Source organism: Alligator mississippiensis, chromosome 1, assembly GCF_030867095.1.
Source record: "Alligator mississippiensis isolate rAllMis1 chromosome 1, rAllMis1, whole genome shotgun sequence".
NCBI classification, from domain to species: Eukaryota; Metazoa; Chordata; order Crocodylia; family Alligatoridae; genus Alligator; species Alligator mississippiensis.
The window spans coordinates 176,454,072-176,475,089 of record NC_081824.1 but is presented as its reverse complement, the minus strand read 5'-3'; the positions used below and the strand labels follow the sequence as shown (position 1 = coordinate 176,475,089).

At 41.4% G+C, this 21,018-nt stretch overlaps 1 protein-coding gene across 2 annotated transcripts in view; it reads right to left on the bottom strand.

The window, feature by feature from the left end:
* The window catches only part of CLIP4 (CAP-Gly domain containing linker protein family member 4), a 48,249-nt gene that overhangs the window by 10,986 nt on the left and 16,245 nt on the right, over window positions 1-21,018 (bottom strand). For both annotated transcript variants that reach the window (XM_059717190.1, XM_059717196.1), the window contains exons 6-11: window positions 20,503-20,664; window positions 19,014-19,132; window positions 11,981-12,217; window positions 9,410-9,545; window positions 7,974-8,114; window positions 1,571-1,654 (exon numbers count right to left, since the gene is read on the bottom strand). In XM_059717190.1, coding sequence (XP_059573173.1) covers window positions 1,571-1,654; window positions 7,974-8,114; window positions 9,410-9,545; window positions 11,981-12,217; window positions 19,014-19,132; window positions 20,503-20,664 — 879 coding nt within the window. The remainder of the gene's footprint in view (window positions 1-1,570; window positions 1,655-7,973; window positions 8,115-9,409; window positions 9,546-11,980; window positions 12,218-19,013; window positions 19,133-20,502; window positions 20,665-21,018) is intronic.

Here is a 21,018-nt window from a genome sequence, read left to right as displayed (position 1 = left end):
GCCATGCTCCCAGCTGCAGGAGCATCCAGGACCCCAGGTAAGGCTGCTGGGGACAGCACAATTGCTGGCCCCAGCCTCCCCACCCAGAGTAATTTGTTGCATGCCAGAGGGCAGGTGGCATGGGTGTTCGCCGGGAACAAGCAGCAGCAGCACAAGGTGTCCCGCTGCTACTTGTCCCTGGGAAACAAATGTCCGTGCTCACCTGGACGCAGCCAGATATTTCAAATAGGAATCTAGTGTTAAAAACAGTCTGATCTGTTGTGGTCTTTAGAAAAATACTAGAGCCATTCTTGTATTGTAAAGTCAATAATACATTAAAATAAGAGCTGGCATTTTCTGAGGAGTGCCTTGAGTCTAAAAAAATTGAGAGCCACTAAGAAAGAAAGTACAAGAGCTCAAATGTTCCAAAATTAATTGGTTTCTGCTCTCTCTCAATGAGCAAAAGTAACCCCTGAAAGAAACAGAAAAATGAAGACCAAATACAGGACTTACACTCCAAGACCAAATTTCCAATCAAAGCACCCACAACCAGCCGCAGGCAAATAGGGCAAAAAGGGTCCTTCACAAGCTCCAAAATGGCATTTTCAGAGCCAGAGCAAGGCTTAGATCAGTGGCGCTCAACCTTCTGGGCCCACAGACTATATGGATGGCATGGGGCTGGTTCATAGACTGGATTCCATGGGCAAGATTGATCTGTGGGCTGGATCCAGGGTGGGGTCAGTTCACAGGTGCAATCCAGGGTGCCAATTCTGCCCTGAGCACTGGATCTGGCCACTGAGTGACCCTACATGCTAGCCCAGTCAAGGCCAACCCAGACTCCTAGATCCAGATGTGAAACTACCCTGTACACTAGCACAATCTGGCACATGGGGCTGTGCCATCTAGCCTGCGGGCTTGGAAATTGGGGGGGGGAGGGGGGGGGAGAGTGGGTATGGTGGAAGAAAACAGTGGCAGTGTTAATTGCCACAGCATTGGGAGCAATTAACACTACTTAACACTGCCCTGCTGTCAAATTTCTAGACCCGTGGAGAACCCCATAGACTGGATTTGGCTTGTGGGACAGAGGTTGAGCATCTCTGGCTCAGAGGGATGGTCTTCACTGTTATTCACATATGTGCTATACCAGGGATGGCCAACAAGTAGCACACACAGACTCTGTGCATGGCAAAGAACAAACTGAGGAGAGGACAAGGATCACGGTGGCATATAGGGCAGAAAGCAGAGTAGTAGAGCAGGAAGCAGAAAACAGAGCAGATCAGGCAGGGACCCCAGGGCAGGGAGCAGAAAGCACAGCAAAAAACTGGGCAGGGGAAGTGGATTGAAGTAGCACTCAGGATGGGTACAGGGCTAACTTGTGGCATGCCTGCCAAGAAGGTTGGCCCACAGTGTGCTATACCATGCTGCTCTGGCAATAATCCCAATACCCATATTATTCTTGCTCTAGGTGAAACAGGGTAAAGGGTTGGTGGACACCAGAATGCAAGGATATCCATGTGCACTATTTTTATGGAGCATCTGTGCACCTCTTAAATGCCCTTGCCAGAATTTTTCTTAAATAAAATATAATTACCTCCTTCCCCAGACATTGCTTTTATTCCTTCAGTAGCCAAAAAGTTAGATTCAGAACCATTATCTTTTTTTAATGCAGCTAAACCTAAGATGCAAAACAAAAATCGAAGTAAAATCAATGCAAGTGTCCTGGAAATAATTTTACAAAGAAAACCATAAAATACATAAGAAGTCAAGACAAGTACATAAAGAGTACTGACAAATCAAATTATCTATGGTCCATTATTTCAAACCACCTTGTTATAAAAACACACATTGATTATGGTAATCTTTACACATAGGACTAATATCAAAGGGCACTGAAGAGCCACTCTAATTAAAGCGCCCAGAGCATCATATATATCGGTGTCCCCACACTGAAAAATGGCAGCAGGGGCACTTTAACCAAAGCTCATTCTACGAGCTTTGGTTAAAACACCTCTGTTGCCATTTTTCAGCATGGGGACGCTGATACGTGACACTGGAGTCTGCTGCAACACAGTAATTACCACACTCCAGCAGACTCAATTAATCGAGTCTGCTCCAACGCACTGTAATTACAGCATGTTGGAGCAGCCTCCCTGAACGTGTATAGGCACTCTAATATTTTGAACAGAAAACTGGTAAAATAAGAATTTCAAGGTCCTATTCCTGACTGTTATTACCTTCCTATATGCTTGTTGACAAGCCACAACCTCTCTCTGCTCCTGCATTCCCTCTTTCCAACTGCCTATATAGAGACTCATGATTATAGTTTTAGGATGATTGATACATTAATTTCACCATAAATAGAAACAGTGCTCTACATTCAGCCAATTTATGGTGCCATAAAGTGGCAAACCAGCCATGAAGATATTCCACAAAATATGTGGAACTTTATGGCTCATTTGTATAGCACCATAAATTGAACATGAAGCATCCTCATGCTAAGGCTGAACACTTGTAACAGGGTGTAAATTTCCTCGGATCCCAATCATACCATTGTTTTAACACCTTCCAGGGGCCTAAGTCACGACACTGAGGATTCTCATTTACTATTTGTAAAGGGCTTAGAATTTTGAGATAAAGATATTGTGGCCTTGTATTACTTGTAAGTGGCTTTTAGTAATAAACTAATTTAACAATAATGTTAAGGCATTGACACTTTAAAATGCCCCAAAGCAATCAAGCTACATCACACAAACAAAATGTTTATATATAAATGCTATATAGTCATTCAAAATGCTATATAGTCATTCACTTGCTTAATATAAATGTAAAACTACAAGTGAACAAAAACAAAACACAAAAATCGTCTAAAATCTCAACGTCCTCCAATTTGATTAAAAAAAGCACTCAACTAGATTTTTTTCTATTTGTACTGTTAACATAGTAACCAAAAATTGTTAACTTCATTGTTTCTACCTATACACATTTTATAAATATGTCTAAACACTATGAAAAATAGTAAAGACTATGAAAAATAATAATACATTATTATTTGTAAAGAGCAACGTCTCATTCTTGAAAATGAATACTTTACTAATTTAATTTATGAACTAATTTTCCTACTTAAGTCTAGGATTCATTGGCGAGCCATTTCCTACCTATAAAAGATTTTGTTCAATTATCAGGCAAAAACAAACCTTTCCAGCTAATTCTGCCCTCATGAAACACACCTACAACATTTACTTACTTTTAATTAACTATATTTATTGACTTAGTCTGGCTGTTAAATTATTTGTTACTAGTTTGTGAATTTATTCTATTCTATTGTATTCTCTTCTATGGTGTTTTATATTTCAGGCATAAGAATATCAGATCAATAAGAGCAGTGATGACTGCTGGAAGATTTTTCCTCAGAATGGGCAATAAAATTACTGTTATTGATTAAACCTTATAAACAATTTGAAGAGTTAATGATTCTCAAGTACAAATATCAAAAGTAGAATTTTTTTTAAATCTATACTGAAAAATAGAGGTAATGCTTTACAGAGGTCTATCAAAGATAATTGAAAATGTTCTAATTATTTTTCATGGTCTGTAACACAAGCAATATGCTACTAGTTAAGAAATGTAATTCAGTAATGCAAATAAATGTTACAGAAGAAAATCTTTATATTTGTAGCTTTTTTTCATCCCATTCTAGCCTTTGAATCAGCCAAGCACATAAAGTCTAATGTGTCTTTTAGCTCAAAAAATGTCTTACAATGGCAGCTCACTACATACTGCTTGATCATATGGGCCCTGCTAGGTACATGATGCATAATCTACTCTGATTTTTTCCTAAAGCAAATGTCAAGTGTTTGGATTCATAAAGACAGCTAGGCACAGCTGTGTCATAAGAGAGAGTTTGATGAACCTATCACATATGCACTGGCTCTGACAAAAACAATCCTTTACCCTTTCTTTCAAAATCTTTTCAAATAAAGCCCAGCTCAGCCTTAACAAATTATCTTGTTTCTCAATATTCTGAGAGGACTGAACAGACAAAATTTAAGACTGTTTCATAGAAAGATATCAACAGGGCTACTCACTGGGCAATCTTCGTATTTAATTAATTAAAAATAAGCATCCCATGAAAAGAATCAACTTTCAAAAAAGCATGGATATTATGAGAATTGTCTGTACATGGACAGTTAGGCTGCTAAGTTTTAAAATGATCAGAAACTTGGAGAATTCGACATGTTTCCCAACCAGGCAATTTGAGCCGTTTAAATTATACTAAGGAAGGATTGGATCCACTTAGGCTTTATCATTCCTGAAAACAGGCAACTCAACCAGAAGAGAGATTCACACAGCCTAGGAGACCTGTGCAGTGAATGGGGAGAGTTATGCACCTTGGCTCCAAACAAGGAAACACTTAGAGCTAGCCAAGAGGACGCACAAAACACGGGAATACATATATGCCATGGCTTTTGCCTCATGGCCAATCAACAACAGGGCCACCAGGGCCCCTCAGCCAGTCAGCAGTGGAGGCAAACAATACAGAATATTTAAAACCGTAGTTTTACCTCCCAGCCTATCAGGAGTGAGTGGCGGGGTTGCTGGGGCCCCTCCACAGCAGGGGAGGGGGGTGCGTGGCGGAAAAAGCCAAGTTAAAGGTGCTGTTGTGCAGCGTACTTCAAGTGCAGTTTAGGGGGGTGGGGAAGAATGCCCTCAGGCTACGGAGGGCCAGAAACTCAAGTCTCCACTTCTTGGGTGCTCTAACCACTGACTACCACAAAAGGTGAGCAGGATCCTCCCCCAACATCCCCCCTCTACCTTAGTTTTCAAGTGGCAGTGGCCATGGTGCTGCCTTTGTGTGTTTTTATTCAGTGCTGTTAGCATAAGTTAGGCAAGCTCCAAAGACACCTACTACATGGGCCCCTCTAGAACTTAGGAAGAGGTTAGACACTTCCTCAATTCTGATCCTGATAGCAACAGAAGCTAGGTATCCAGCTGCTCCTTACCGAGTGCATGTGTACTCTCTTAAAAGCTTAGGTTTAGGTGCTTACGAATCTTCTCAAGTCAAAATATAGGTTCTGAACAAGTTTAAATACCTACAGAATTTTGTGGCCACTGGAACAGGGTGGGGAGCTTTGTGATTTAGGTACCTATTTTCCATATATACCCTATGTAGACACATAATTTATCAATTGGGATCTGACCTTAAATACCCCATTTCTAACATAGACAGACAGACAACCCTTCAAAAATGTGAAGCGCCATGTATGCCTAGAAAGTGTAGATTCAATTATGTTTGACTGTCAGAGAGCAACATGCATTCTGTGGTTACACATGTGCATGAAAGTAAGAGAGACAAGTAAAGGGCTGTTCCAGATGTCCAGGTAAAGGCATGACAGGATCTAATGAATGATCCACACAATTGTGCCTCCTGCCACGAGACACATACATAGCAGGAGGAATGCCTGTGGGATCCAGCATCAGATCCTAGTAGGCCTTATTGCTGTGTATTGGGATCCTGGGCTCCCCCTGCACTGGCTCCCACTATGTGGATGGCAGTCCCATCAGTTGAGGAGACTCTCATCCTCAGCAGCCTGTGGGACAATGCTGTGGCTGGGAGTCCCTTCAAGTGTAGGACTCCCAGTCACAGAGGCATAGCTATGCTATACATGCAAATTAAAGCTAGATAGAAACCAGCTATAAAGTTAGTATACATTTTCCAGCTCTAACATTATAGCTGAATGGACCTTTTTATGCTGCAACCGTTAATTTTCACATGTATACAATCTAAATTAATGGTACAACTAACCCACTAATTGCATAATACATGTAACATGTACTGGAGACCTGAGTTATGCAGTTCATTCTAAATCACTGCCAAAAAAGCTACCTTTCATCATTCCATCTTGCAGTCAATACATGCTATGCTGCATGTTACAGTAAAAATGATATTTTTGAGGATTTTAATAAACTTGTTGGGAATGTATTTTGTGGCAGGGGGACTCCCGGGGCCGAACTCTGTGGCCCACCCACCTGTCACCGTGACAGCAGGCCTACTCAGGGCCGAGCTCTTCATGGCCCGCCCACCTGTCTCTGGGCAACCACCCGCTTATCTCGCCCGCCACGCCTTTGATGATAATGAGTTCAATTAAGATGATAATTAAGCGGGAGGCTGCCCATCGTAATGCCCCGATGCCAAGGGGTGCTCTGCGGTTCTGACCTCCCCTAATACCGCAGCCCAAGCCTCGCAGATGGCATCACGGTGTTCTTCCTCACCGGCCCCCACACTGGGCCCCAGAATCTTCTATGCAAGACCCCACTATGGTCTTCACTACTCAGGCGGCCACTCCACCGTCATCTGGGCTACCTCACTCCCCCGAAGCCTTGTTCCTCTCTCGGGTGTGGTTCCCCGGGAACCTTCGGCTACCTAGCCCTGGCCCACCTCAAGGCCAGTCGGGACCCCAGGCCCCCGGCTCTTGGGCGTCCCTCGCGGTGGGCCCCCGGCCCTTTTGACCCTCACTGGTCCTGGCCCCAGCATGGGCCAGTCGAGGGGACTCTCCCCTTCGGGCTGGGTCTCTCTAGCCACTCACTAACACTGGGCCTCACCGTGCCACTACTCCCTTCCTCCTAGGAGCAACCGCAGCACCTTGCCCACATCACTCCCACTCTCGGGGTCCGCCCTCTCTGGGCCCCTCACAAACACTGGCCCTCTCGGCCCTCATAGCACTGGCCCTCTCGGCCCTCATCCAACTCAGGGGTCACCCACCCGGTGGTGGTGGGAGCTAGGGGTTAAGGCGCCCCGACCCGCCTTTCACCGGGGTGATAACTGGCCTGGCATTTCCTGGGGGCTCCCACGCCACTGAGAGCCCCACCAGACCACCCACTCCCGGCAGGGTGCAGTTTCAGGTCATGCCCAGGACCAGGAGCCTCCTGCCAACCCCTTGCAGCTCCCCCTTACCTCCGGGTCGTTCACAGCAGCCCTATGGCCAGGCGATGTTGCTGCCTGACCTCCTGCAGCCAAACTGCCTGGTTTATATAAGCCCCAAAATGGCTGCCCTAATCAGGCACCTGGAGGCTGCCAGCTCCAGGCCCTTAAAGTGGCAGAGACACCCTGTGCTCTGCCACATATTTATATCCCTCTACCTATAAACCTGTGCTGTCTTATGCTCAGTCCACTTAGGCAGGCCTCAAGAAAGGAAATAATGAATGAACACATTGAATGACATGAGTTAACTCAGCATTTCCCATCTGGTATGCCACAGCACACTGGTGTGCCATCAGGCATGTCTAAGTGTGCCACGGCATTCTGGGCTGGAGCCATGCCCCCTGCCTGCTGCTGCGGACACAGACAGAGGGGGAGCGTGGCTCAAGCCCAAAATGCTGTCCAGATGGCTGCCACCCCTCCCCATCAGCATCCAGCTGGCTGCATGCCACTGGCCCCCTCCCGGTGCTTTTTTATTTAGGTAAGGGTGCCATGGGACAAAAAAGGTTGGGAAACGCTGAGTTAACTAACCACAACTAGAATCTATTTGTGCTTGTTAGACCCTGAATAATACTCCTTAGGCCTCAGAGTTTGGAATCTAAACAGAAAAGCAAGAATGAGGATAAAATTAGTCTCAGGTTCCAAATGGGAAACTTGAGAGACAAAGATTAAGTGATGTGCCTACCTTCAGGATTATTTACATAATACTGTAGGAAATGTAAAACAATGTGCCATACCTGTCTCCTAATGTACTGATGACAAAAAAATAGTATCTTATGATAATGATGTTATGTGGCCTGATCCAAAGAGGCACAGTGGCTACAGTTGTTAGGTAGTAGCAGATACTAAGTTCTCATCACCGCTAACTTCAATTACAAAAACATATTATTGGTATATTTCCTTCCATTTTACTCATTGCAAGAGGATGAACTGACTCCAAACAAGCATTTTAACATCAGGATATGCAGGATCTGTCTAACTTTTGGAAACAGTCAGATATGCTACTGGTAATACATACCAGTATTCACCTTGGAAGTTACGCGTGTTACATCGATTTTCTTGGATTTGACCAAAGGTGAAGATCGTGTGGAAGGACTTCTTACAGGATTCTTCTTGTGATCTGAAGCCTTACTTATTTTAGAAAGGGGTGCAAAGATGCCTGTGGACATTTTAAGAAACAAAATATAAATCGCTATTAACATGTAGTATGGAATGCAGAGTAGCAATAGTTGGAAAGTTTTTGCCGTATTACTTACTATGTGACCCTGAATCAACATAATTTGGGGTCTACCACCTAACTCAAGGAGGTGACCAGTCAATTTTGCAGGCAGGCAGATCACATGGCCAGTTGCCATTTTTGTGGGTGCACTCCCCACACCTCTGATTGGCTAGGGGCCTTACTGGTCCCACCCTCTGCTGCTGATTGGTTGATAGGGCTGTCCATCATGAGGCTCTGTCCCTGATTGAAGAGGGGTGGAGCTGCACAACAGGCAGCCCTCTCAGCCAATCAGTGGTGAGGGGTGGCGGGGGCTGCTCTTGCCTGCTCACCTTCATGCCAGCAGGCTCCTTTGTGCTGGGTTGCATGGCTGGGAGGACTACTGGCTCCCACTGAGGAGCCAGCCAGCATTTATATTTTTAGTAAATTTTTTGGAGGAGGGGGGTTTCCCCTACAGATTTCACCCAATTTTGTGATTTCTGCGAAATCCGCAAACTCACAATTTGAGTAAGTCCCTAGACATAAAATTTGTAGTACATCTTCAATGGGCAAGCAGACAGATGTATACACCCACTCAAGTACTCAAAAAAAGCCCACAATAAAATGCCAATTAAAAGCTGACAAAAATTATAAAAGAAACACCTAATATGGCAAAGAAGGGAGGCTTGGGGACTTGCACTGGGAAGAAAATTTAAGAAAAGTATGGCAGAAAGCAAGATAGATTTGTAACTTATAGTCTAATTAAAATTAGAGCCGTAAAGCGTAAGCTTTCACAAGAAGGCTCACTTCATCAGATGTTGTGAAAGGACAGTAGGAAGCAGAACTGCTATATATCTGATTTAGTTGGTCAACAAGGTGAAAATCTACCCTGGCTCTTCCCTGACTAATCTCTTTAAGAAAAGTATATCAGAAAGAATACCACAAAAGAAAATTTTAAGAAAGGCAGGCAAAGCAAGAAATGAAAGAAAGCTAAACAGAAAAACAATTTAGCTGTAAGAAAAGAAAATATCTTAATTAAAAGTGGTGGCAAAACTAGAAGAATAGTACACTAGAGTTCTGTAAGTCATCAGAAATGCTCTCTTTTAAATAAGTTTGATGTTAAAAAAAGAGTTAGGAAGAGTTAAATTAAGAATTGATTAATTTTAATTATCCAACAAAAGAGGGTGGACATTCTTACAAGTTTTGTTTTTTTTTAATTAATGTTTCAAATGGTTTAAATCACCAAAAGAAGCCATTACCACATTTTGCTGCACACTTGAAATACTGGATTTTTCCAACACTTCCATTGTTCTTTCCTTCTGGTTCATCCAGTTCTATGCCAGCCCACTGTCCACTGGCAAATTCTGTTGTACCACAAAATCTTAATGTACCAACCTAAAGAAAAGAATAAACCAAAATCAAATGACTTTGTGAATAGTAACCATTTGAAACAGACAAAGTATTTACTATGAAAGACGACTAAGTCATCTCAAGACTATTAAGCAGTATGCAGAGAAATGTGAACATGACAATCTCCTTTGAAAATACATCAATTTCCTTCAATGCAAGATAATGCATTTCTTAAGCTGTAAACGATAGAACTAATTCATCTTAGTTTAAAAAACAGTGGCCATTTTCACTCAAGTTAAGAATCAAATTCAGTAAGTACCATTAGATTATAACACCAGTTCAGTAATATATTTCATCATGAGCTGAAATGTAAGCAGGTTTTCCTCTCGTTGACTTCAATGAGACCACTCACCTGTACAGGATTAGGAACATGTTCAAGTATCCAGGTGAATTGGACTTGCATGTAATTGGACTTCCATGTAGATACATGAATCATATTCATACTGACCTGAAACTTCAAAAGTTTAAAAAAAGAAGTCCATGCCCATTATTCCTTCCTTAGGATGGTAAAAACAAGGACTTACTTTTGTTTTTAAAAATTATATTTAGATACTGCTTTAAAATATATAATCAGGAACACCTGGACTGATTTTCTTTATTTTGCAAGTGGGCCCCTCCTTGTGGTCTCAGAAGATGTGCATTAAAATGTCACAGATTTGAACTGAAGACAGAAGCTGTGGAATCATTAACAAAGACTGCCCTCTCTCTTCAGAATCCCAGACACTGGATTCAAGTGTAAGTGATGTTGTAGCTGTGATGGTCCAAAAATTATAGGAGACAAAGATTTCTTAGGGTGGGCTCTTTTATTGGATCAACTGTATAGTGGGGATAGAATTAGACAAGCTTTCAAATGCAAGACATTCTTCTTCAGATCTGACCAGAAGAAGAAACCCTTACTTCTTTCATTGGATTCAAATCACTTTTACATTTTGTTTTCTTAAGTAGATTAAATAAACACCCTCTTCCTGCAATTACTCCCCTTTCAGTCCCTTTTGCAGCTTTAATTGTGCTAGTTCACCCATAAATATAATATTAAAATGCATTTTGGCCTTAGGAAGAAGGATTAATATTAAAAAATTCCAACAGGCATGCTTCTTCAAATGCAAGGCTAAATATGAAAGTGAAAGTGCTACAGCCCACAAAAGATACCAAGAGTACTAATGAAATATCAAATGAAGTTAGAGTTCTGTCCATTCTTTAAATTTCAAAAAATGAATGACGAGAAAAAACATTAATATCCTCTTTGTTACAAAATTTACACTAACTTGCAGCTAAAATATCAGATCACTGGTATTTTCTTCTTTGTTTTCATTATGCAGTGATTTATAGCTAACTAAACTTTCATATATTCATTAATTACTCTGTCAGAAGAAATGGTTCCTTGTATGTGTTTTGGTTAGAATTAATTGTGTATCACTAGCAATTATACCTTTTCTGACCTCATTTCAGTAAAATGTTGAATGCAAATTTATAATTGAAAGCTGCTATACACCCTTGAGGAAAAACCACTTTGAAATGAATCATTAGCATTATAAATCTGAATATACAAAAATTAGAAAAAATGGTATATGCAAATACTGTTATCAGCAATACACAAATATCCAAATATAGAATTATGCTAACATAAATAGCTGCCTGCACAACTGTCACAAATGTACTGTCAATTTTTTGTTAAAAGAATATAATCAAATTATTTCAAAGTTCTCACTATCCAAAGCAAAGAAAAACACATGTATTTTGTAACCACAGTAGTATAAACATAACTTTCCAAAGTTATCTGGGTAACTATGGCATGGTGGTTAAAAAAAACAACATGAACATTTTTTTTAACTTTGAGGTAGAGCTATAATAAAAGTATTTGCATTGCTGTCCCTATACCCCAGCAAGGTTTCATTGGAGTTTTCGGCTGCATTGTACCAATGAAAGTTGGTTACTAAAGGCTAAACAGAATTAAGTGTACCTTTTAATGCTTTCTGGAAATAGTAACTAAATTAACCCTACAAAGCATACAACCTCTCAATTTAAAGTATAGCAACTCAAAATTCTGCAACTGATATTATTAAGTTCTCTCAAGGTCCTTGGTTCACCTTGTACCCACAAAATACACTGGAAAGACTAGATCTCACACACTGATTTCAATGGTCTGTTAAGGAGAATTTGCAGATGCAAAATAGAGACTTTTCCCTGTCAACAACTGCTTTACAAAATGAAAATGTTCCACTAACACATAAGCATTCAGTTTATCATAAAAGGATTTCCCTTTGCTTTAAATAAGGAAAGAAAGTATCTTCATAGTTCTACTGCCATCCACATTCCATACTTTTCATAAATGTTATACCTACAGTTGAGAAATGTGCTTGAAAAGAGCTAAGTTCCACTACAGAGAGGTTATTTAGGCAGTTTCAGTTTCATCCTTGTACCTTCTGTCCTGCAATGATAACACGATCTCCCAGTTTCAGTCCAAGGGACATAAGCATGGCTTTGCCAGTGACATGATCGTAGTTTGGAAGCATGGCCTTGGAGATGTCACATGATAAAGGCACTGCATCCAACAGCATCTGTTTGATTTCTTTTGCACTGGCTGCTGCATCTGCCATCTCCAATGGCATATCCACTGGATCAGGAACCACATCTGCTGGAATCTGGCCTTTGTCATTCTAGAATGACAAAATAGCAAAGGAAAAGGAAGGGGTTGTGGGGAGGGAGGCATAAGTTTAAAAAGTTAATATTAACACAATGCAAATCCTGGCTATGAAAAATGTCATTAGCATTTCTTTGAAATGGTTCAGCTCCTTTCCCTCCCTTTTTCTTAAGTAAACAGTGGCTAAAATTATCCATTGTCTGAAGTTAGGTATCTGTTTCTCTAATTACGGCATTTTATTTTCAAAGGTGCTGAGCCCTACAGTTTCCACAGACTAACATAGGGGTGCTCAACCCCTAAATATGTCATCTGGCCCATGTGGCTCCCCACAAATATGGAAATGTAGCCGTTGGAGAGCAGCGGCAAGTAACACTGTTACCACTCCCCTCCCACCAAATTGCCAAGCCCCAACCAGGCCCCACACAGCTGGACTGGGCCTCAGCCAGGCCAGCCGTATGCAGAGGAGTCTGGCCCACAGACAGGATCCGGCTCACGGACCAACCCAGAGCTGCCCTTCTGGCCTGTGAAGCCAAAAGGCTGGGCACCATTGGACTAAGACCATGTATAAGTAGGGTTACCATATTTCCCATTTCAAAAAAGAGGACACTGGGGGGGTGGGGGGTATATGACTGTGAGGTGGAGGTTGGTGCTCATATGCCCGTGCCTTGCCCCCACTCCCAAGCTACAGCCCCCCCAACCCTGCTGCTGCTCCTCACTCCTAACCTATAGCCCCCCTGTCCCTGCTGATACCCCTCACTACGGACCTGTAACCACCTGGCCGTGCCTGTGCCCTGTGCTCCTGACCCACAGCCCCCCACCCCCTTGGTGCCCCTCACTCCCAGGCCACAGCCCCCCCCAGCCCTACTGCTGCCCCTTCACTCCCAACCAGCAGCCCCCTGCCCCCAGCCCTGCTAGTAATGCTCACTCCCAACCCGCAGCCCCCTGCCCTCCCCAGCCCTGCTGCCCACGCAACTCCCTGCTGCCCCTGAAGATCCCCTCCCCCTCCTCCCCACCCTGCTGCAGCCCCAGCACCGACAGGCAGCTGCCCCTTTGCACACCGATCCACAGACAGACACAAACACACACACACACACCCCAGACAGTCCCGAGCCCTGACTCTCCAAACCCCACCCCTGACAGAGTTGCATGCCTGCAGCTGCCAAGATGCACACAGATGACCCGGACTCCAATCACCTTCCCTCTGCTCTCCCCAGCCCCAAGCAGCTCCTTGCTGGAGCAAGCCAGGAAGTGCCGGGAATGTGGCAGCACAGCAAAATCCCAGACGGAGATGGGAGGCCCCCAAAAAAGGACACGTCCAGGAAAACCCGGATATATGGTAACCCTAGTATAAGTGCTCACCACATCCTTAAAAAAGGGTCTAACCATAGATTTAGGAACCTGACCTAGACATTGGGTTTAACAATTCTGGCCATTAACATGAACATAACATTAATTTTAGAGGTATGTTTAGAAATAAAAACTTTCCTCGGTGTAAAATTAGACAGCAATAATAAATTATTTTTTTGGTGATGTTCATGCTAATTGCAAGATACAATTATACTGGTACTCATCAAATGTATGCGGCACAAGGAGAATAAAATACATGAAACAAAATATTTTTTAAAAGGATGAGGTGTAGTAAAAAAAAAAAAAGGTATAACATTATTCACTGGAAAAAAATCCCTGTCTATGTAATTCCTTATACCGCTCCTACAGTTTTAGAGCCCTCTCAAGCTCAGCCCCGGAAAAAGATAGTTCTAATTCTATTCCTTAGGTCCTTTGTCCTGCCACAAATGTCAGGGAGACATGGACTATCCAGGTATTGAAACACTGCACCACATAGCAGCAATGTGCATTTATGGCCACCTACCATGGAAGCTATCCAGGGACAGTTGGACATTCAAATAATTTAAATAACCAATTTCAGTATTGGGTTTCCAAACATATTTTGCTTGTCTTCTTTGTTTTATATTATTTTAAACTTATGTACTAGCAATGTTGTTTTGTTGCACTTTGGCACTGCTTAAGGAAGATATAAAAGATAAACTACAAGCTGACTAATGAAGCATATAAATTAATCTACAAAACATCTTTGTTTTTCAAAACTCCTGCATCAATTTTACATACATTATAATGTCTGGCCATAGTTCTACTAAAAACACGCTGAAAGAACATATAATTTAGTTGGCTTCAAAAATAAGAATTACATTTGGAAAAAAAATCCTTTTTAAGAAAAAATGTTTAAGAGGTCTTAGTTGCCATATTTTACTATCCTCCTAAAACATAAAAGAGGACTTGATTTTTTTTCTTTTTCAAATTTTGCAACCTAGTAATCTAATATACACTCTAAAAACATGCACACTTTAAAGCAGAAAGTGCTCCTCCCTCCCTCCTTCCCCCCACCCACACACAAAAGCATTGGATTGAGGCAAACTATAGTATTTTAAGGTAGTACTGAAGTGATATTGTAGCCATGATAATCCTGGAAATATATATATAAAAAAAAAGAGGCAAGATTTTTGTGGGCGATAGCATTTGTTGTACCAGCTCTGTAAAGAAGAGTGTCCTATACCCAAAAACTTGTCTATGTATCTCCCAACAATATAGTCAGTCCAATAAAAGATATCATCCACAAAAAATCCTTGCATCTCGCATACTGTATTTTAAAGAACTTCTGCTTAAATTTATATTATGCATGAGTGACCAAATGGATAATAACAATGTTCTGAAAGAGAGTAAATCATCACTGACACATAGTCTCTCCATGTCTCCTTAATATTTGCTGATTAAAAGATATGATTCTAAGAGATTAGATGGCTCATGGAATTAATAATGGGAAGCATATCATATTTTCTAACATAGAACATGCACCCCCCAAAACATCAGCTGCCCAAAATTGGGGTGCACATATTTAGCGGGCAAGCTGATTATCTGACTGGGATAGAAGCACCCTACTTTTGAGTCCTACTTTGAGTCACTGTTCTTTATTCCAGAGATTAACAAATTTCTCTCCTTTTTAATGGTCATGAGGTTCCACTAATCAAGCTAACTCGCCTCTATTTGCTAACTGCTCCCAGTTTCTCTCCTCCTATTTCACAGTTTTGGAGACTCTTTAGCCCTTTTCAAATCACAGGCCTAGAAAGACCAGTTTTCAGCAAAGACAAGGGTTTCAGCTTTAGTTAAACAGGTAAGGGAGAAGCACGAGTCAGCTGAAGATTATGTTCTGTCCCTGCCCTATGCAGCCATAAAAAAAAAATCTTGTTTTTTCCCCCGTTCATTCTGCCTTTCAAAAACAATGATTTGGATGAGGGGGTGAAGAGCTCACTGGCCAAGTTCACAGATGACACCAAGTTATGGGGAAGCGTAGTCACATTTGAAGATAAGCTACAGATACAGGTGGATCTCGACAGGCTAGCAAATTGAGCGTGTCAGAACCAGATTAAGTTCAGTGTTGAGAAATGTAAAGTGCTCGACCTGGGGATGAACAATCCCCTGCACACCTACAGGCTTGGCAACAGCAACCTGACCAACACTATGAATGAAAGAAACCTGGGGGTAATAAAAAACCACAGCATGAATATGAGCCAGCAATGCGACTCTGTTGCCAGCAGGGCAAATACTACTCTGCCATGCATCAATCGATGCATCTCCAGCAAGACCAAGGAGGAGGTTCTTCTGTTCTACTCGGCACTGGTGAGACCCCAAATGGAGTACTGGGTCCAGTTCTGGGTGCCAAACTTTAAAAAGAACGTGGTACAACTTGAAAGAGTCCAGAGAAGGGCCACCCATATGATTAGAGCTTTCACGGCAAGCCATACAAGGAAAGGCCAAGGGACCTGGGACTCTTCAGCTTGAAAAAGAGAAGTCTGAGCAGTTTACTGCTATGTCAGGGGAGTACATCAGGGGCTCGGTGAACAACCAGGGTGCCCTTGGGGAGACCCAGGAGTAATGGCCACAAACTCCTGGAAAACAGTTTCAGGCTCAACATTAAGAAAAACTTCTTCACAGTTAGGGTGTCCAGACTGTGGAATAAGCGCCCTCCAGAGGTGGTGCAATCATCTACCCTGCAAATCTTCAAGAGGAGGCTGGATAGTCATCTTGCTGGGGTCACCTGACCCCACCTGTCTTTCCTGCCTGGTGCAGGGGGGCTGAACCCAATGATCTTCTGAGTCCCTTCCAGCCCCTTACAATCTATAAATCTATGAAAGGTGAGCATTATATTCTGGGGCATGTTGTACTCAAGAAAATATGGTAATATAGAACATTTAATCGGTAGCAATGGCTTTCAATCACTACTGGTCTGCATCAGATCTGAAATGCTGAATTGAGACCCTGCATACACTACATTTTTAAATAGGGAATGCAACTAGATAATTTGCTTGGCTTTAAATATGACTTGAGCCCATAGTCAATGCCATAGAGCTACGATTTGGTTAGTACCCAGGACAGCTAACAATGCTTCACCATTTTCAGTGGCTTAGGCTGATATGTAGGAGATGTATCTATCATATTACCGGGGGGGGGGGGGGGAGGGGGTGTTTACAATAGTGTGGTATGACATCCCAAAATGCACTGAACACATACTGCTTTATGTTTATATATATCAGGAAAAATTTGCTAGAGGTATGAGATTCCGACCTAGATCTTCCTATGGTAAGGAGTACAAATAGTGTTTTGATACTACGCAAGGTAGACATTAGCATGATTGTTGTAACTGAATATGAAACTAGAAATCCTGTGGACTTGATTTAGCTATGTTTGTTCTAAACAAATGCAGATTTTTGTTATTAGATATTGAAATGGAGGCAGCATCTACAGCAATTGTTCTCAACCTCGTTACACTCAAGATACCTTTCAGGAAACGCCAGCTCTTGACTTTCATTAATTTTTTCACTCATTATGAGAAAGTAGTAGAGCAATTCTTCTCTTGCAAAGAATTCTGAAAGGCCCCAACAGATCTGAATGTTTTTGACATTATGGATTCCTGTTTGAAATCCCTGGGTTTATCTTGTGAATCACATGTAGATGTTTGCATACCTAAAAGCGCTAATATTGTGCTTCACCCTTAAAAGGATCTCATAGCACCCGAGGGTACAACAGCACCCTGGCTCAAAAATCACATATCTAGATGTTAGTAGGTAGGGACCCATTTTGTGAGGCCTTATACAAACACAAAATAAAATGATAGTCCCTGCCCTAGAACTGGATTAATAGACACAGTCGTGCTTTTAGTATGGATGAACTTATGAAGAGGCACTATGTCAGAAAAATGCTGACAGTTTTAAATTAGTTTCTAATGAACCATCCAATCTAAACACACATACCAAGGACTGACAGGGCATAAAGACTGAATCACACTACTAGTCTTCAGATGAAGAAACAATATAGAGGTAAATGCTTCTATAAATGTTACAACTCAAATGAAAAACGTGGAGAGACAAATGTAGCCAGGGAGGCCTCACTTTACAGCAGTAAACGTGGAACATCAATTGTAAGGAGCACACGTAAAGAGTTGATGGATATTGTGATAGAAGCCCTCCTGGAATCTGAAAAATGATTTAAAAAAATAGTATGATACCATCTTCATTTTACCTCTTTGATGGCATGGCCCAGATACATCCATAATTTACTAGGACCTATTATTTTCAGCAGAATAACAGCTGTAAGAGGAAAATTGCCAACAACTCATAGAAAACCATAAGCTATAGATAGGTGCAACTAAAACTGCCCCAAAAAACTCTGGGATAGAAGATATCCATTAATCTATCTTAAAATAATAGAATTGAAGCATGAAGATGAATAGGGTATTAACTTCAGTCTATATACTAATAAGTGTAGACTTACTCTAATTTTCAAAGGAATCAACTAAAATCTTATTCTTAAGCAAGTGGTTTTCAACCAGGGTGCTAAGAGGGCACATTTACACGTGCACATTTACTGCACAGTAATCTAAAATTACTGTGCAATACAGGCACACGTCTACATGTGCACGCCCATACTGTGCAGTAACTATGGCGACTTATGCCAATTTGGGCATAAATTTGATGCCTGCATGATGCAGGTATCAAATTTACACCCAATTAGTTACTGCGCAGTAACGCACATGTAGACACCTTACTGCACAGTAGCACTGTGTGTGGACTGACTTTGGACTAACTTTAGTCCCAAGTTAGACCACACACAGCATTAATGCACGTGTAGACACCGGCCTATTCCCACTTACTACTCAGTAAATTTAATGCAACGTAAATGCATGTGTAGATGCGCCCAGAAATAAGCAGATAAGCACAGGCTCAGGTTTGTCCCTACCTGGACAATTCCCTACCCTCACTATCTGGCCTCTCTGCAAGGAGCTAAGCACTGTAATATATATATATTTTTTTTTTTTTTTTTTTTAATTGGATGCCATTCAATTCACAAAAGTTATAAAGGGGTACCTCCAAAAAAGCCACTGACTGACGCATTTTCTTAACTCCAAATCTTTTCCTTAGTAAATTGAATCATTGGCCCTAGGTTGATTTCCTTCAAAGCAAAATCAGTTAGGGCTCTGTCTAAACTGATTAAGATGGAATTGGATCTTGACATGGAAATCTAGGCTTGGATGCACAAAGCCTTGATGCAATATTCTCTCTGTAAAATGTGATTCATGGTGAGGATTTTCTTATTTCTCAGACATTACTATGCAGTGTAATACATTTTTCCCTGATCAAAAACAGGAATGGCCTCTACAGTTTTTGGCTAATTTTCTCAAGTCATATTCTGAATTAACTCACTTCCATCCTTAAGCATTCAAGCAATCTCTAACATCTTACCCTGAAGGCAGGATTTGCTCCATGTTCCAGTAAACACTTGACAGCTCCTGTGCACAGGTTAAATGCAGCAATATGCAAAGCTGTTCCAAAATCGAAGTCACTGCAGGTGGCATCCACATCTGCAATTAAACATCACAAGCAAGATAAAAGAAATGTCCGAGCATTTCATTTTACATGTTCTTTAACAGCAACTTAAGTTTTACATTTATCTTAAAGTTAACACATAACACTATTATCCATAAACCAAATGCTGATAAAAGGTGATTTTGTGTAACTTACCAGTCTTAATTCTAGCTGCATACTTATGCACAGACTACCCTATTTCCAGTCTAGTTTATTTCCAGACATTTTATAGCCCTGATAACTACTAAAAGTTAAACTGATGATACCTAGGATGCTTCATCATATGTGCTAAGTAACAAAAACTACTGTACATCTGCATATGAGTTAATAAGTTTATATCTACATTTCTATTTTTATTGATTGTTCATGCATTTAAACTTTAAAATATTTTTTTTACCACCATCCATTTCCATTTTTGAGATGATGATAATTTCATCCATAACTTTCAATGTTTACTTTATTCTTGGTACAGTGACAGTGTAAGTGAAACTAACTGTGAGAATACAGTTGGGATAGTAAAAAAAATGTGATGACAGAAGGGTCCTATATTGACAGTTAAGAGATGCAACTGATAGGTAATAGGACTTCTCCCCTAGACACCCCTGAACCTCTTCTGATCTAGGTGTTTTTTTTCTCTCTTATTCCCTCTGCTTAAGAGGCAAGTCAGGACACAGAGTGTACATAGAGTGTACTCTGCTCGTGTTCCATTTGCCGAAGAGCACAGGGTGGGAAGCAGACAGCAGAGCAGCAGACTGAGAAGAGGAAGGAAACCAGAGGGAATCATGCCTGCCAAAAAGGTTGGCGCTCATTCATCTATAGGATCTCTTTTCCATTATCTCAAATGCAATATTTCAATTGCTTGCTTTGTTTTTCAAATTCAAGGGGAATTTTCAGTGAGCGAGACAGGGTGTCAAAAAGCTACTGTTTAATGTTTACCGAACTGCTTTCCGTCTTTCCTGCTTCTACCCTTCTGAGCCCACCTCCCATCCATCAGGGCACCTCAGAAACCCTGAGAGTCTGCAAAAGAAATGATTATGCCTGTTTCTCTATTTCACTATATCAGCCGGACTTAGAGTTGGGTAAGGTGAAGCTACACTGCCTTTTTCTTCACCCCATTCCCAAATTCTCTATTCATTTATAAAGTATGTAATCCCTTCCTAATCCCTCATCTTTAAAAAATGCATCTTTAAAAATCTGGCATGCACAATAGCACTCAGATTCAGTTCACAGAAAATGGGCCAATAAGGCAAATGAAAGAGAATGAGACACTGTAATTCTTTACAGAGGGTAACAGCACCTTTCAGCTATACTAACACAATCCCATTGACTCAGCCTATGATAAAAGCTGGCATTTGACTCTGCATACCTTTTGGCTTCGCATTTTTCAAAATGATACTAATGAGCTCCGGAACATCAAAGTAGGCAGCATAATGCAAAGCATTCATATTTGTCCAACGGCTACGCAAACTGATATCTGCACCCAGATCAATAAGTTGAGAAGCAAATTTCACAGCAGTCTCAACATCACCTGTAAAGCAGGGTTTTTAAATATTTAACATAGGGTTATAAATATCAAGATACCATACAAAACACACCTGAAACCCTTCATTTCCCAAATTAAAGCTACATGAGGTAAGGCCTTTTCAGGATTAGGCAGAATAAGAATCATTGCCTTCTATCTTGTAATACATAAATTAAGGGCTGGATTCTCCCTTCTGCTAAATTCACTTTGTGCTGCCTACACTGCAGCTGTGCCACCTACGCTAGGGACAGACATTCAAAAAGCCGGAGCCTGCATAGACTGAACCACTTTGCACATGAACAGACATTCACTTTTGACTCCAGAAATGCAGGCACATGCCTGCAGTGGCTCAGGCCAGAA